The sequence below is a fragment of the Oryctolagus cuniculus genome, chromosome 4 (genome assembly GCF_051225735.1).
Source record: "Oryctolagus cuniculus isolate XC-2025 breed Fujian yellow rabbit chromosome 4, ASM5122573v1, whole genome shotgun sequence".
Lineage (NCBI taxonomy): Eukaryota > Metazoa > Chordata > Mammalia > Lagomorpha > Leporidae > Oryctolagus > Oryctolagus cuniculus.
Window position 1 is genome coordinate 135,394,503 of NC_142870.1, and position 16,643 is coordinate 135,411,145.

Sequence of the window (16,643 nt, forward strand, 5' to 3'; positions counted from 1 at the left end):
TTGCATTTTCCACAAACTTTTTAAAGTACCCTCTTATTATCTCATTTGCATTTCATACAATGAAGTATACTTTTTTAAAATTTTAGGTAAGTTATACAAGTTTCATATATACAGATTTAGGAACATAGTCGAATACCCCATCCCTTCTGCCCTCATGCCTTCTCTTCCTCCCTCTCAGATTCTCATTCTCAATTTTTACAATGATCTACTTTCAGTATACTTAATCATTGGTACTATACTAGTATTAAATATTCAATATTTCCTAGTGTAGAATTATAAAAAACTTCAATATTTACTTAAGATGTATAATGAACATTATAATCTTCTAATTTTAGAAGAGTTCCTTACTATAATTTTAATTGTCTGCTCTGAGTCAATTAGAAGATAAATCTATTCATGTGATTAATATAATCAATGTCACTATCCTAAAATGAAAGCAAATCCTGTAGACAAGCTGTACTCTCACTCATTTGTCTTTCATTTAGCTGAAAACAGGAAGACGCCCTTCAGCACAGTGCTCATTTTTTCCTCACGGTTTTTTTCACTTTGAGACTCATTAGACATTGTTTATGAACCATATCTGTGAGAATCTTACTGGCAGTGGAAGGTAGATGCTAGTGGTGTCAGCTTAGAAGCCAGCATGCATTCCTGCACATGGATGAGCAGCAAGGCATGCAGAATGGCTCACTGGCAGACAGCCTTTGTTTATATTACCTTTTCATAGACATTCAGGTTTTGGATCGCTTCATCAGCTGGTGTTTTTTACCAGTGGAATAATAGTAATAATGTGAATTTATCAAGGATTTGCTATGCCCCAGGCACTCTTTAAGTGCTATCAAGATGTAATATTTCTGTGAAACTGATGCAACTGGCAGCACAACCATGATACACAGAATAACCTAAGAGCAGACAGACACTCAAGGTAACCCAGCTACTGGGGATAGATCTGGGATTCCAGAGTACTTCTCTTGTGCCTAAGAAGCAGAAGGAATTGTCTAAAAAGGGACTTGCTCTCTTTTCTATCTGCTCCCTGCTGAAGGCACTGGACACAGGCATGGCTAGAGTTTTGGACTACAGATAGGTGCCCAAGCCTTGAATCCAGAGATTCTCACATGGCCATAACTGTCCTTGCTTAATCCATGAAATGCCTAAGTGTGAAGACCTTACTTCCTTCTGGATTTTGTGATTGGATTAAAAATATCCCTGCTGTGGGGCTTTGAAACTTGCAGTTTGATGGGGCCCTGCTAGTGTGTCACCATTAACAAAAGTAAAATTGAAGAGGAAGCATAGAACACAGCTACACTCTTGGAGGTAGCAAGTGGTATCCATGACTGCTTTCCCTCTTTACTGCCTTCTAGTCTGCTTAGAGACCCCTGTGGGCATCCTGAGACTTGAAAATGCAGAGGTCTCTGTAATTAAGGGCCCCCTGGACCAGTCATTCTGGTCCATAGTCAAGACACAGCTCAGCTTTCTACTCTGATTTCTGTGTAATAGAAGGCAATTGTCACTTTCTTCAAGGACAACACTTTTTGCTATTGTGAAAAGACAGGGAAATCTGAACAGATGCCCTGAATATTAAGGAAGGATTAAGATAACAATGTTGCACCAGCTAGATGTTATCCTGCCTCACATAACATTTCCGCTAAAACTGTATTTTAAAATTTCACAATAAAGAGAAGAGAGAATATAGAATGGAAGGAAAAAAAAAAAAAACACTAGTGACTCAAAGGAGAAGGAAGGTAAAAGATTCCCGGAGCACCTGCAACTTGTGAGGCAAGGTGTAGTATGTTTTCCTTTACTGATTGTGATTTTTTCACTTGTTATTCAACTTGAGTCATACTTGGATTCTTAAATCCTGCCAGGCATCATTCAGAACTATTTTCCTTTACATTTCATCAGTTTCAAGCATGCTTAATCATAAGGATCAATTGGGACTGTGTTAAAGATTATCAGGCCTGGAATTCTATATTTTTTTCAGTTAAGTTTTATTTTAGAAATGAGAGATTTTTATTCATTATTTGACAGGTAGAGTTGTAGACTCTTCTCTATTCCTTAGTCCATCAGTCACTCCTACAGTGTCCGCTTCCAAACTGTGTCATACCTCTGGCCACTTGTCACCCTCCCATGTCTTAGCCAGCATCAACTCTCGCCTGAACTCCCGATGCCCTCGTCACGGCTCCGTGCTTCTACTCTTCGCCTCTTGAGATAACAGCATAAGTCAGGTCTGATCACTCCACTGATGAAAAGCGTCCTCCTCCAGATACTTTCCAGTTGTAATTGCAACAAATTCCAAACACATTGCCATGACCTTCAGCTGAGATCAGACCTCTGTCTTCCTCTCTTATCACATTTTCTTCACGCACCGTGGTCCAGTCACACCTGGCTTCTTTCTCATTCTCTTCCTTGAATATCCCAAGCTCATTACCATCTCTGCACCTTTCTACTTACCTTTATGTCTTTGTGATATTCTGTAATTTTAATGTAGTGCTTTCTTTCATTGTTCCAATAGATCAAAAGTCACTTTATGTACAGCATTTCGATCCATTCTTATAGAAAAAAGCTTTTGTTTTCTTCTTAACTATATCTAAATGTAACATAATTGTTGACTTTTTAAAAAAAACTCATCTAACTAGAATATAAACAAGTAGAGTAGGCAATAGAGTATGTATCTGGTTTATTTCCGTATTCTCAACATCTGTAACATTGCCTGGTACATAAGAGGTACTAAGTAAGTATTTGTTGAACTACTGAAAGCATATACAGAAATTTTAAAAAATCACACAGTATGTAATGTCTGTCACTAAGTAATGTGCATAATAGTAACTATATAACAGCATGTAATGTCCATCATTAATTAATGTGCATAATAGTAACTATATTGTGCATACGTATTTTTAAGCCACTAAATGTTTTCTTTTTAGGGTTAATTGGAATTCTTCAAAATGTCAGGTAAGTCTTTATGAATTAATTTGAATATGCTTATATATTTTAAAAATGTGAATTGTGTTAGTGATTTCCTTAAAAATGGAATTTCCTTTGCTTTGAAGTTTGTCATTTTCATTAGGAACTTACATGAGTGTGTGAATATATATGTATATGAATACATATGTACATTTACTCATAGAACATTTCTATCTATCTGTGTCCAAAAAGAATTTAAAGGAGACTTATATTGGCACAAATCTATGAAAAGCTCTCTAAGGTATGTAGGGTAAATTAGGAAAAGGCAGAGTATGTATGTGGAAGGAAGTCTGCAGAGAGCAGTGACAGTGATTAAAAGAAAGAGCCTGCGATGACACCAGGGCGTGATGGAGGAGAGCTGAAAGCAGGTGTTGAGTTTTCTAGTGATTTAAAGAGAAACACTACAATTATGCAGTTTGTGTTTTCTATTGGATAACAGTCAACCAGTTGGTTAGGAAACACAGAGCTTTTCCTTATAGTGTTGTCCAGAGAGGAATTTCTCTAATTTAACAAAAACACAAGGTGTAACATCCTAAAATGTAACTGTAATAATGAGCTTTTTGTTACTACAGTAAAGACCTGAGATGACGAAGGTACAGTTTATGTAACTGACATTTTTGGAGGCTGAAAGTATAAAAGGTTTTATACAGGCTTTGACCATGGTGCCGTGGCAGATGGTTGAGCTCCTGCAGAGGGAGGATCAGACGGTGAACCAGGAGGCAGGGAGTGGACAGGGCCAAACTCGGGCTTGTCTGACAACTCTCTTCTGAGACCTACAGGGAGTCCCACCAGCACTACCTTCTGAGACCATCTCCCTGAAGGTCTAAGGACCTCCCTCTAACCTTCCCACCTCCCAGAGTTCTCATACTCCTAATAGCACCTCCCCAGAGACCAAGCCTTGAACACATGTGCCTTTTGGAACCCTCCCCAACAATATGCAAACCATAGCACTTGCCCTGCAGCAATTACTGTGACCTAGGCTACTTTTGGAAAGGATACAGTAAAAATGCAAGTCACTTGGTGATACAGACTTAACTACCTCTAATCGACTGTTGTGTGGCACCTCTGGTTTTTAAACCGTTAACTATAGTGTTATCTTTTGAGTTTATTTAGATAACACTTTCCTCAAAGGCTTAGGGGAAAATCATATTTTCTCCATCTATGTATGCCTGTGTTTTCCATATTATATTCATGTAATAGGAAAAAGATCTTTTGCTACTTGTTCAGGGAATTTACCATGTAGGTAGGAGTGAGCATTGGGTCAGCTGAACAACTAGTCTTTGTTTTGCTCGCAAGCACAGTATAAGCCTTTAGTTTTTATTTTTTAAATCCATGTTCAGCCTGAAAAGACATAAAATTTAATAACAGGTTGATGCCTGTCATGAAGAGTTATGTTTTTATAAGCAATATGAGTGTTCATCTTGATTTATTCTTTGATGCTTAACAAGTTAAAAATGTGTTTCATTACCCTATGATCATGTCCTCCCTTCTCTGCCAACGTGTAGTACCTACAGCCTCTGAGAAAACTGAGGGTGAAATGGAAAATCAGATGAAATTGCCAGACCCCATGCCTGCTGCTCCTCCTGACTACAATTCTCATTTTGTACCAGGTAGGTTCAATATTCAGAAAGGACCTTTTCTCCCTCAAGAAAACCATATTAATAGTTAAAGTTGCCTTTTAAACTAACTAATGAACTAAATGATTACTAAAAGTGGAGTGTCATAGGATGCTAAGTAGTTTACCATGCGTTGATTAGAATATACCCTTATCTACCTAGAATGTATAGGCAACCAAACAAAGAACACCTGCTGATGGCATTCTCCATGGTCCAGGGTGGAAACAGGAAGAGAATCCTGTTTGGGTGCAAAAGATGGCACCCCATCCTGTCTGGGATTTGGGAAAAGCCCTGATTAAGAAAATCAGATTTTGCTGTCACAACAAGAATTTTGCTGTCAAAAGGAAAGGAAATGTGCCTTGCATAGAAAATCCTGAGTCCAAAATCATTTGGTCACAAGCATCTGGCAAGTAGCCTGCCTGGCACAGATGTCAGAAGCATTGTGGAGAAATGGAAGTGAATGGTCTTGGGTGCTGATGAAGGAGCTTGTCTTTCTTCCAGGTGTTTCTAGAAGTCTGCAGAAACTGCTGGTGGTGACAGAGCACTGGGTACTCACACACTGCTCACGTAAATCTGAGTGGTCATTTTCTTTTTAGGAAGCCCTTTGGCAATGTGTAAAATTCTTAAAATTAAAGCTACATTTGATTTTGACTAAGGACATTGTTCTAACTGGTATCTTAGAAAAAGCACATTTTAATGACTTAGAAAAAAAAGCGTATAGTATAGTAATGTTTCCTTAAGTATATATTTAAGGGACTATGTAGAGGTGGGAGCCACTGTATTAACTCTAACGGGGCAAAATAAACCCTGGTGTCCAAAAGGTGGTGGCAAAGATGCATTGACTCTGAACACATGACCCATGGAACTCAGCCTGGTTTCCTTTCGCCTGTGCCTGGTGTGTAGGCATGCTGTTCAGATAAGATCTTATTATAGCTCTACTGGTTCAGTCTTTCCTGAATCCAAGGTATTGACAGTCCTAAATTATTGTTTCATGTCATCTAAACATTTCTTCCTGTTTTACTGCGGTGACTTTCAACATAATGTACACCATCCATCCGGTATTCAACAATCACTCTGCATCCAAGAATCTTTATTCCATTTCAATAGAAACTCTACCATTTTTAGGGAACACTGATTGTAAATCATATTCTGATTATTTGGGAAATTATCTTCTATTCTGTTTATCAGAATATTAGCACGTGAGGAGATGTCTTTTCAAATTAATTGACAAGCTTAGTTGAAAAAGTATAGTGCAGAACATATGAGTTTTCCTTCATAAAGTATAGTAAAACTGCACTGTGATTGCCACCTAGTGGCTGGATTATATAATTATAATTGTATATGTGCTGTCGAAGCAAGCACTATATACTTAACATTGATCTTAGCCAAGATGGATAATATACTAATTTTTAAAAATATTTTTATTTATTTATTTGAAAGGTAGAGTTATGAAGAGGCAGAGACAGAGAGTGAGAGAGGTCTTCCATCCACTGGTTCACTCTCTAAATGGCCACAACGTCCAGCCCTGAGCCGATTCGAAAGCCAGGAGCCAGAAGCTTCTTTGGCGGCTCCCACATGGGTGCAGGGGCCCAAGGACTTGGGCCATCTTCTACTGCTTTCCCAGGCCATAGCAGAGAGCTGGATCAGAAGTAGAGCAGACAGGACTTGAACCCACGCCCATATGTGATGTCAGCACTGCAGGTGGCGGCTTTACCAGCTATGCCACAGCCCCAGCCCCCGATTATATACTTATGATAACTGTTTTAATTTGCATTAAGAAAATACTATCCATGAATTATTTGGCTTTTAATTAACATTTCAATCCAATTAGACAATTTCCATTAGAATGATATTACTGGATATGTGCTCACATTGAAAATCATTCTGTCCATTAACCAGAGGACTAGGTAATAAAGAAGTCATTATTATAGGTAATCTATTTAAAGGGAAATTAGCATGATTTCTTGAAATTAAAAAGATGATATTGCTAAAAATAACTAAGACAACTCAAGTTTCATGCAGCAGTGTGTCTCACACTGTCATTGGCAGGACAATGCTTCAGAGCTCCATTGCACAATGACATACTTAAAGAACTCTGAGATACTTCAGTTACAAGATGTTAAGCTTGTGCTATTTTCTTTTCTTGTAGAACCAATCAGAACACTTAACAGCAATTTCAGAGCTCAGAAGGGAGTATAATATTCCAGTTTCCTCATGAATTATTTGGTCATGTTTTTTCTCCTTCACTTTTTTTAACTCTAGATAGCATATACTTATAATGAAATCATCCTATAACATAAAGTTGTGTACATTTTTCTTAGAAGCATAATATATATACAGAATAGCCCCATAATCTAAATTATATTTCTCTTTCTAGCTCTTTTGATCCTCAAACCTTATTATATGAGTTTCTTTTGTATAAAAAATAGTAAATTAATCATCACCTTGCTAAAGTTTCTCCACTTTCTGCTGCTTTTGCCAAAAACCAAACTTGCCTTCCATCTGAACCCTTATCAGTACCTCCTTCCTAATCTTATTTCATTTATTGAGTTGTATGAATGTGACACTCATCACTCCACTTTCCGTGCACAGAGTGTAAGGTCTGTCATCTGTGCTCCCTGCTATTTTTCTCTCTAACTTTGTCTACTAACTATACACAACCTTTACTCCGTGTAGTACCAACTTCCTATGTGTACTTGCTCATTTGGTCTGTTTCCTTATAAAACCTTTCCCTAGTTGGGAGGTGCTGGCTAGGTCTAATGCGTTAACACTTCTATCCTTTTTTTCTGTGTATCTTCTTCTTTGCATAGCTTAAGTGCTCCTGCTTTCTAATCCATTCCCCACTTAAAAAGATAATGCAAGGTGGGCATTGTGGTGCACTGAATCAAGCCACCTGTGATGTGGGCATAGCACATCTCAGTGCTCCTTCAAGCCACAGTTGCTTCTCTTCTGTTCCAGGTCCCTGATAATGCAGCTGGCCAGAAAGCAAATGATGGCCCAAGTATTTGGATTCCTGCCACCCATGTGAGAGATCTGGATAGAATTCATGGATCCTGGCGTCAGTATGGACCAGACCTGGCTATGGCAGCCATTCGGAAAGTGAACCAGAAGGTGGAAGATTCTCTCTCTCTCTCTCTCTGCCTTTAAAATAAATAAATAAGTTTTTAAAAAGATAATGCACATTTCCATGAACTTTTAAAATTTCATTTTATTTGAAAGAGAAAGAGAAAGAGATCTTCTACCAGAGGGATCACTCCCCCAAATACCTGCATCATCTGGTTTTGGGCCAGGCTGAAACCAAGAGCTGGGAACTCAATCCAGGTTTTTCACATTGATGGCAGGGACTCAAGTACTTGTTTCATTACCTGCAGCCTCAGGTGCGCATTCGCAAGAAACTCGATAGGAAGCAGAGACGGGACTCGAACCCCTACACTCCCATATGGGATATGAGCATCCCAAGCTGTGTCTTAGGTGCTGCACTCAAGGCCTGCCTTGTAATCTCTTAAAGACACTACACATGTCGTATACTTCCATCAGTTATTTGCTTCATGATAACCATTCGCTTTGTAAATCTGTGTCTCCTCCACAGAAGTGGGTGCCCTCAGAAACATGCATGTGTTTGTACATCTGTCTGACAACCAGCATATAGCTGGCCCTTGAAATGTGTTTGAGTAATGCTTCCCAGATAAAGGAATGTTAGGCTTATCTCATAGCGTTATCATAAAATATCATTAGCAGAATTTGTTTTGCAGTTTATAACTTTTATGAATAGGATTTTATGAGTAGCCAGAATGTCCCATATTTGATCAGCTTCAAGGCTTTTCCTCTCTTTCACATCCACATCATAGAGTGAGGCTCTGAGCAATCTGTCCTGCAGAAACTGCCATGTTTGCTCCACTTCTAACCCTGAGAACTCCGGGGAGTCCTGAGGAACCTCCCTTCCTGGTGGTGCCTGGATCTCTCAGCATTGGTTGACTGCAGACCACAATTTTGCCCTTCTGATGTCTCCTGGAGGTGGGGATGCAGAACTTAAAGATTTAAAAGAATCTGCAGTTGGATCTGCTCTTCTAGTTTACAGGTCCAGAGCCCACTGCAGCATCCCCTCTTGGGAGTTTCTCCTTCTTGCCTCTGATCTAGAGAGAGTATTGTCGTAAGTTAGTTAAGGGTGCCTCTGTATTCAGAATGCTTGAATTGTAATCCCGGTTCTGCTGCTTACTATCCAGGGATCTTCAGCAGGTTGCTTAACGTTCCTGTGCCTCAATTTTCCTCTGAAAATTAAGGATTATAATAATACTTACCAAATAGGATTGAGGGAAATTTTACAAGATTCAATCATTGCAAAATCACTGTAGCAGTGCCTGGAGGGTGCTAGGAGCCCAGCGGTGTGTGTTTGTGTAACCAGTGTGGGCTACTCTAACATGAGCTCCTTCCAGATCTGCATTGTATGCAAGACCATGTCTCTAGGGGGGTTGAGAAAGAGAGCATGGTCTCCCCACTCTCCCCACTCCCTCAAGTCTTTTTCCTTCTAAAGGAATGACTTCTGAAAAAACAGCTACCAGTGGAACTGTTCACATTTTTAGGGGATATCAATACCATATAAAAGCTGTGTGGCATTGTTCTTTGATTAAAAAAAGGCACCAGATTCCCTAGCCTCGACAGGGGGAACTAAGGGCACCACAGTGTTCAAAACAGGGCATACTCAGCAAAACCGAAAACCATCTCTGTCATCTAAACTGACAACTCCATCATTTTTGAGCAGATATACAAGAAAACATACTATGTGTGTAAAACATTACAAGAAAATATGGTAATTTTCAGAAAGACACTAGAATTTAACTTTTATTTAGATAAGATTTGTTTTTTTCCTCAAGAAGGAAAACTTAAAAACAAGGAAGAAGAAAATCTGCTGAGAACTGTTTGTTTCACCATGGTGAAAACAAGCTCTGATGTGACTATAGATCATGGTGAACATTGTCTCTATATTCTCCATTCCTGAATAGAATTTTTACTTTCTTTATATTATTTAAATCATTGGCTTTCAAATACTGTTCATTTGATCTATGATAATCCACAATAAGCAATGAATACATTAATGTGTTTGTATATGTGAATATTTATATATAACACAAGTTTTACTAAGGAATGTTCAATACAGTGAGTATATAGTATATTAACAATGCAATTTGACATATTCTATTTTGTTTCATATTAATTCAATTTACTTTTAACAATTGCAATTTGAATCTTTAAATTGTACAGCCTACAAATGTATATTCAGTTTGTAAAAGATCATCAGAGCAATATTTCTTAAATTCACTAGCTGATAAGGGTTGATGAAGAGCTATACTAATAACAGATAAAATTTAGTTTCAGAAAATAATTGCTATTCAAGGTCCATTAAGAAGACAGAACAATTATGTGTACATTTATATATATATATATATATACACATAAGGTAGACATAAATACACAAAAGAAAAATGGACAAAAGTGAAAGACAAAACAGATAATATAACAAATGATAGTTGAGACTGAAATAATACTAGACCTAGAATGACTAAGCAGAGATTCAGAAAGGAGATTGAAGACTTGAACAACATGACAAGTCAAAAATAGACATAACTACCTAGAGAACACTCCACCAAAAACAGCAGAACACATATTCTTCTGAAGTGTACATGGGACATTCTTCAGGAAGTAATGATTAGGCCATAAAACAAGTCAATGAATTTAAAATAACTGAAATAACACAATTTAGTAAGATTCAAAATCAGTAATAACAGAGGAAAACTGCAAATATAAGGGAACTTAACAGCATTTATAGGGCCTAAAAATCACAAGTAAATTTAAAAGAAATACTTTGAGATGAATGAAAACAAAATACAGTATACCCAAACTTATGAGATTTAGCAAAAGCAGTACTTAGAAGGAAATTTAAAACTCTATGCGGCACATTTTTTTAAAAAAACAAGAGCTCAGTGAAAGATCAGCAACTCTACCTTTCACCATAAGCCATAAACCAACAGTAGAGAGTAATAAAGATTAGAACAGGAAAAAAAATAACAGTAATAAATGAAATAGAGGGGAAAAATAACTAAGGAACCTCTCATGTCAAATTGACTTCAAAGAAAAGAACTGACTCAAATTGCTAAGATCAGGAATGACAGGATTTTACTACCAACCTTACAGACATCAGAAATATTATAAAGGGATACTATAAACAATTGTATGCCAATGAATTATAAAATCAAAGTGAAATAGACAAATTCCTAGAAATACACAAACAATTTAAACATGTTCAAAAATAAATACAAAATCTGAGTAGATTTATGTAACAAAAAAGAAGAGTGACTTGGTAATTTAAAAATCTTCCACAAAATAATTCTTAGGCCTATATGAATCACTAGTGAACTCTACTAAACGCCTAATAAAATTTTTAATCAAAGAAATACAAGGATGGTGAACTTTCCCAACTCATTCTATGATGCTTGTACTACCAAATTAGCAAAATTAGACAAAGATATTACCAGAAGAGTAGAGATCAATATACTTTATAAATATAGATGCACAGATGTGCAACAAAATACTCGCAAACCAAATCCAGCAACATGAAAAATGATTATATACCATGACCAACTGATGAAAAATTGGTTTATTAATGGAAATCAGTCAACATATATGCTGTATTGAGAAAATAATACAAAAAGCACATGATAGGCCGGCACCACAGCTCAGTAGGCTAATCCTCTGCCTGTGGTGCTTGCACCCTGGGTTCTAGTCCCAGTCGGGGCACCGGATTCTGTTCCAGTTGCTCCTCTTCCAGTCCAGCTCTCTGCTGTGGCCTGGGAAGGCGGTGGAGGATGGCCCAAGTCCTTGGGCCCTGCACCCACATGGGAGACCAGGAGGAAGCACCTGGCTCCTGGCTTCGGATTGGCGCAGCGCGCTGGCTGTATCTGCCATTTGGGGGGAGTGAACCAACGAAAGGAAGACCTTTCTATCTCTTTCTCTCTCACTGTCTAACTCTGCCTGTCCAAAAAAAAAAAAAAAAAAAAAAAAGCACATGATCACATTCATAAATACAGAAAAAGCCTTTGAAAAAATCCAACATACTTCATAATAAAAACAATCAACAAACTCTAGGAATGGGAACAAACTTCCTGAACCTGATACGGGGCATCTTTGAATAGCTCCTGGACCACATAATACTTATTAGTAAAGACTGAAGCCATATCCTTTAATACCAATAACTAGACAGGATATTTTCTCCTGTTGCTTCAATACAACTTGCACTGGAGGTACTAGCCAGAGAAATTAGGCAAGAAAAGAAATAAAGTCATTCAGATTGAAAGGAAGGGGCTACAACTATCACTACTTGCAAATGACCTCATCTCATATATGTATATTATATATAATATATATAAAAAATATCTTAAGAAATACACATGTACACACACATATAAATAAACAACACTAGACATGAGTTCAGTTGTGTTGATAGGATAGAGGATTAATATAAAAATTGTATGCCTATACTCTAGCAATGAACAATCTGCTTATGAATGTAAAATTGGAATTCTGCATATAGTAACATAAAAATAATACAGTACTCTAATAATTAAGAGTATAAGACATGGACATTGACAGCTACAAAACATTGTTCAAAAAATTCAAGAAGACAAATAAATGGAAAGGTATCTCATGTTCATAGATTTGAGAAGTAAATATTGTTAAATATTGTTAAATGGTGATATTCTTGAAGTAGCTATCAAGATATGATGTAATTCTTATAAATTTCCCTGTCGGCTTACTATTTTTTGTGTGTATATGTTTATAAAAATCGTCAAGCTGATCCTCAGATACACTTGAAAATGTAAAAGACTCAATCTTTTTTTCTTCTGTAATTAACAACACTTTTATTTTAAATTCAATACTCCAAGTTGGGAATACAAAATATTTGCATGATTTTCATCACTCTGTAATATTTTGGTCATATAGCATTTTTTAACTTTTATTTAATAAATATAAATTTCCAAAGTACAGCTTATGGATTACAGTGGCTTCCCCCCCCCCATAACTTCCTTCCCACCCGCAACCCTCCCCTCTCCTGCTCCCTCTCCCCTTCCATTCACATTAAGATTCATTTTCAATTATCTTTATACACAAAAGATCAATTTAGCATATATTAAGTAAAGCTTTCAACAGTTTGCACACACACAGAAACACAAAGTGTAAAATACTGTTTGAGTACTAGTTATAACATTAACTCACAATGTACAGCACATTTAGGACAGAAATCCCACAGTGCAGAGTGACTACTGTTGTTGACTTAACAAATTGACACTCTTGTTTATGGCGTCAGTAATCACCCTAGGCTCTAGTCATGAGTTGCCAAGGCTATGGAGGCCTTTTGAGTTTGCCAACTCTGATCTTATTTAGACAAGGTCATAGTCAAAGTGGAAGTTCTCTCCTCCCTTCAGAGAAAGTTACCTCCTTCTTTGATGACCTGTTCTTCCCACTGGGATCTCACTCACAGAGATGTTTCATTTAGTTTTTTTTTTTTTTTTTCCCCGAGTGTCTTGGCTTTCCATGCCTAAAATACTCTCATGGGCTCTTCAGCCAAATCCGAATGCCTTAAGGGCTGATTCTGAGGCCAGAGTGCTGTTTAGGACATCCGACATTCTATGAGTCTGCTGTGTATCCTGCTTCCCATGTTGGATCATTCTCTCCCTTTTTGATTCTATCAGTTAGTATTTGCAGACACTAGTCTTGTTTATGTGATCCCTTTGACTCTTAGACCTATCATTACGATCAATTGTGAACAGAAATTGATCACTTGGACTACTGAGATGGAATTGGTACATGCCACCTTGATGGGATTAAATTGGAATCAAACAATCTTAAAAACAATCCTAGATTAAGTATTTAGAGGATTCACATTATTCAATCTCTAAACTGTCAATGAAGCTATAGCAGACAATACCATACAGTACTGGCATAAGAAGAGACTTGTAGACCAATGAGATAGAATATTTAGTCAACAAATAGAAAAAAACCCAAACATCCATGGTCAATTGATTTTCAACAATATTGCTGAAATAATTTAGTGGGGAAAGACAAATGTTGCTGAGACAATTGAATATTAAGATGCAAAATAGTGAGTTTGAAATATTGTCTCTTACTGTGTACAAAAATTAACTGAAAATGTATCAATACTGATTGGAAAGCTTAAAATTTTTAGAAGATGTATATATATAATACTCAGGACCTTAGATTAAGTAACAGTTGGTTTACTATGACACCCAAAACACAGCAACCAATAGCAACCACTGCAGGTGTGGTTCATGATCACCATAAGTTTCCTGCAGCATATAAAAGTATAAAGTTACACTGTACTAGTCTATGAAGTGTGCAATAACATTATGTTTAAAAAAGTACATTCCTCAATTAAAAATACTTAATGTAAAAAATGCCAGTGATCATCTCAGCCTACAGTGAATTACGCACTTTTTGATGGTGGAGGGTGTTTCTTCCATGTTGATTGCTGTAGACTTCTCAGGGTAGTGGTTGCTGAAAGTTGGGGTGGCTGTGCCAATTTCTTTTTTTTATTCAAGATAAACAAATTTCCAGTAAATTCATACATCTAGATTTAGGAATTTAGTGATATAGATTTAGTGATATTTCCCACCTTACCCTCCCTCCGCCCACTGTTAATTTTTACAAAGATCTATTTTCAGTTTACTTTACAGTTTTACTATAAGATTAACCCTACACTAAGTAAAGAGTTCAACAAATGGTAACAAGAAAAAGCACTGTTCCTCTACAGTAGAGATAAGGACTGTAAGCAGTCATTGAATCTCCAAATGGCAATTTCACTGCTTTACATTACATTGTTGGTACTCTATTAGTTTCCACAGATCAGGGAAAACATACGATATTTTATGTAGATGTTGTAGCAAGCCATCCAGATCAGTTTCTTAAAGTAGGATGATCATGAAGTTTGCCACATCGATGGACTCTTTCCTTCAGAAATGATTTCTCCATAGCACATGATGGTGTTTGATAGCATTTCATGGACAGAACTTCTTTCCAAATTGGAATTAATTCTCTCAAAGCATGATACTGCTTTGTCAATCAAGTTTATGTAATGTTCTGAATCCTTGGTTGTCATTTCAACCATGTTCACAACATCTTCACCAGGGATACATTCCATCGCAAGAAAGTGGCACCTTTACTCATCCGTAAGAATTAGCTCCTTGCCCATTAAAGTTCTACCATGATGGGACAGGTATTTGGCTTAGTGGTGAAGAGGTCTCTTGGGATGCCAGCATCCTATATTGAAGGACTTGGCTACATTCTTCATTCCTGCTTCCTACTAATGCACACTCAGAAGGCAACAGAGGACGAATCAAGTAGTTGGGTTCCTGCCACACACATGGGAGACATGCATTGAATTCCCAGCTCCCAGCTTTGGCTGGCTCAGCCAAAGCTATTGAGGGTATCTGGGGAGTGAACCAGCAGATGGGAGATCTGTCTGTATGTCTCTTTGCCTCTAAAGTAAATAAAATAAATAGATTTATTTTAAGTTGTATCATGAGATCGTGCCAATTCAGTCACGTCTTCGGACTCTACATTAAATTCTAGTTCCCTTGATATTTCTACTATGTGTGCCGTGCCTTCTTCCACTGAATCTGAGCCCGCTTCAGGTCACTCTGAGGGCCTGAGTCTACTTCTTCCAAACTTCTGTTAATGTTGATATTCTTGCCTCCTCTGAGAATGGTGAATCCTTTCCAGAAGGTTTTCAGTTTACTTTGCCCAGATCTATTAGAGGAATCATGGTCTGTGGCAGCATAAGCCTTATTAAATATATTTCTTAAATAAGCAGACTTGAAAGTCAAAATTACTCTTTGATCTATGGATTACAGAATCAGTGTTGTGTTAGTAGCCGTGAAAACAACATAAATTTCATTGTACGTCTCCATCATCCCTTGGATAACTAGGTGCATTGTCAGTGAGCCGCAACACTTTTAAAAGAGGGTTTTTTCTGAGCAGTGTATTTCAACAGTGGTCTTACTATAATCCAGTAAACCATATTGTAAATAGATATGATGCCATATCTGATTCCACTTATAGAACATAGGTATGAATGGATTAAATTTCTTTCCTGAAGGGCCCTAGGATTTCTGGAATGTTGAATGAATACTGGCTTCAACTTAAAGTCGCCTGTTGCGTTAGCCTCTAACAAGAGACTCAGTCTTTCCTCTAAATCTTTGACAACAGGTGTTGAGCTCTTTTGCTATTAAAATCCTGGTAGGATCTTCCTCTGCTATAGGGATGTCTAGACTACGTTCAAAATCTGTTGTGTAGTGTAGCCACACTCATCAGTTGTGTTTGCTGGATCTTCTGGATAGCTTGTTGTGTTATCTTGCACTTGTGTGTTATGGAAATGGTTTCTTTCCTTTAACCTCATGAACCAGCTCTACCAGCTTTGAACTTTATTGTGCAGCTTCCTCACCTCTTTGAGCCTGCATAGACTTGAAGAGAGTCAGCAGCTTGCTGTAGAATAGATTTGGCTTCAGAAATTGTTGTGGCTAATTTGATCTTCTATCCAGATCACGAAAACTTTCTCTATATCAGCAATGTGCTATCATTTTGCATTTATTTTATCATTTGTAGATTCACTGGAGCAGAACTTTTAATTTCCTTCAAGAGCTTTTTTGTTGCATTTACAACTGCACTGCTTGGCACAAGAGTTACAGTTTTTTGGGCCTATCCAGGCTTTCAACATGCCTTACTCATTAAGCTTAATCATTGCTAGCTTTTGATTTAAGGCCGGGGTGGGGAACATGTAGCCAGCAGGCTGTTTAAGGCCTGCAAAATTATCTGGTTTGGCCCTGCCAAGGCAATCACAGCAGGACTCAAAATTCAGTAAATCTATGGCAGGCTGACTTTTAAGTTGATGATTTGTATGGCCTGTGAATGTTATAAATATCCAAATGGCCCTTGGCAGAAAAAAGGTTTCCCACCCTGATTAAAGTAGAATACATGACTATTCCTTTCACTGGAATA

The 16,643-nt window shown here is 37.4% G+C and overlaps 1 protein-coding gene across 5 annotated transcripts in view; it reads left to right on the forward strand.

Moving 5' to 3' along the window:
- Positions 1 to 16,643, forward strand: part of PLSCR4 (phospholipid scramblase 4) — a 47,527-nt gene that overhangs the window by 13,085 nt on the left and 17,799 nt on the right. For all 5 annotated transcript variants that reach the window (XM_008266288.5, XM_070073206.2, XM_089331084.1 and 2 more), the window contains exons 2-3: positions 2,922 to 2,949; positions 4,467 to 4,571. In XM_008266288.5, coding sequence (XP_008264510.1) covers positions 2,943 to 2,949; positions 4,467 to 4,571 — 112 coding nt within the window. In that variant the 5' untranslated portion in view covers positions 2,922 to 2,942. The remainder of the gene's footprint in view (positions 1 to 2,921; positions 2,950 to 4,466; positions 4,572 to 16,643) is intronic.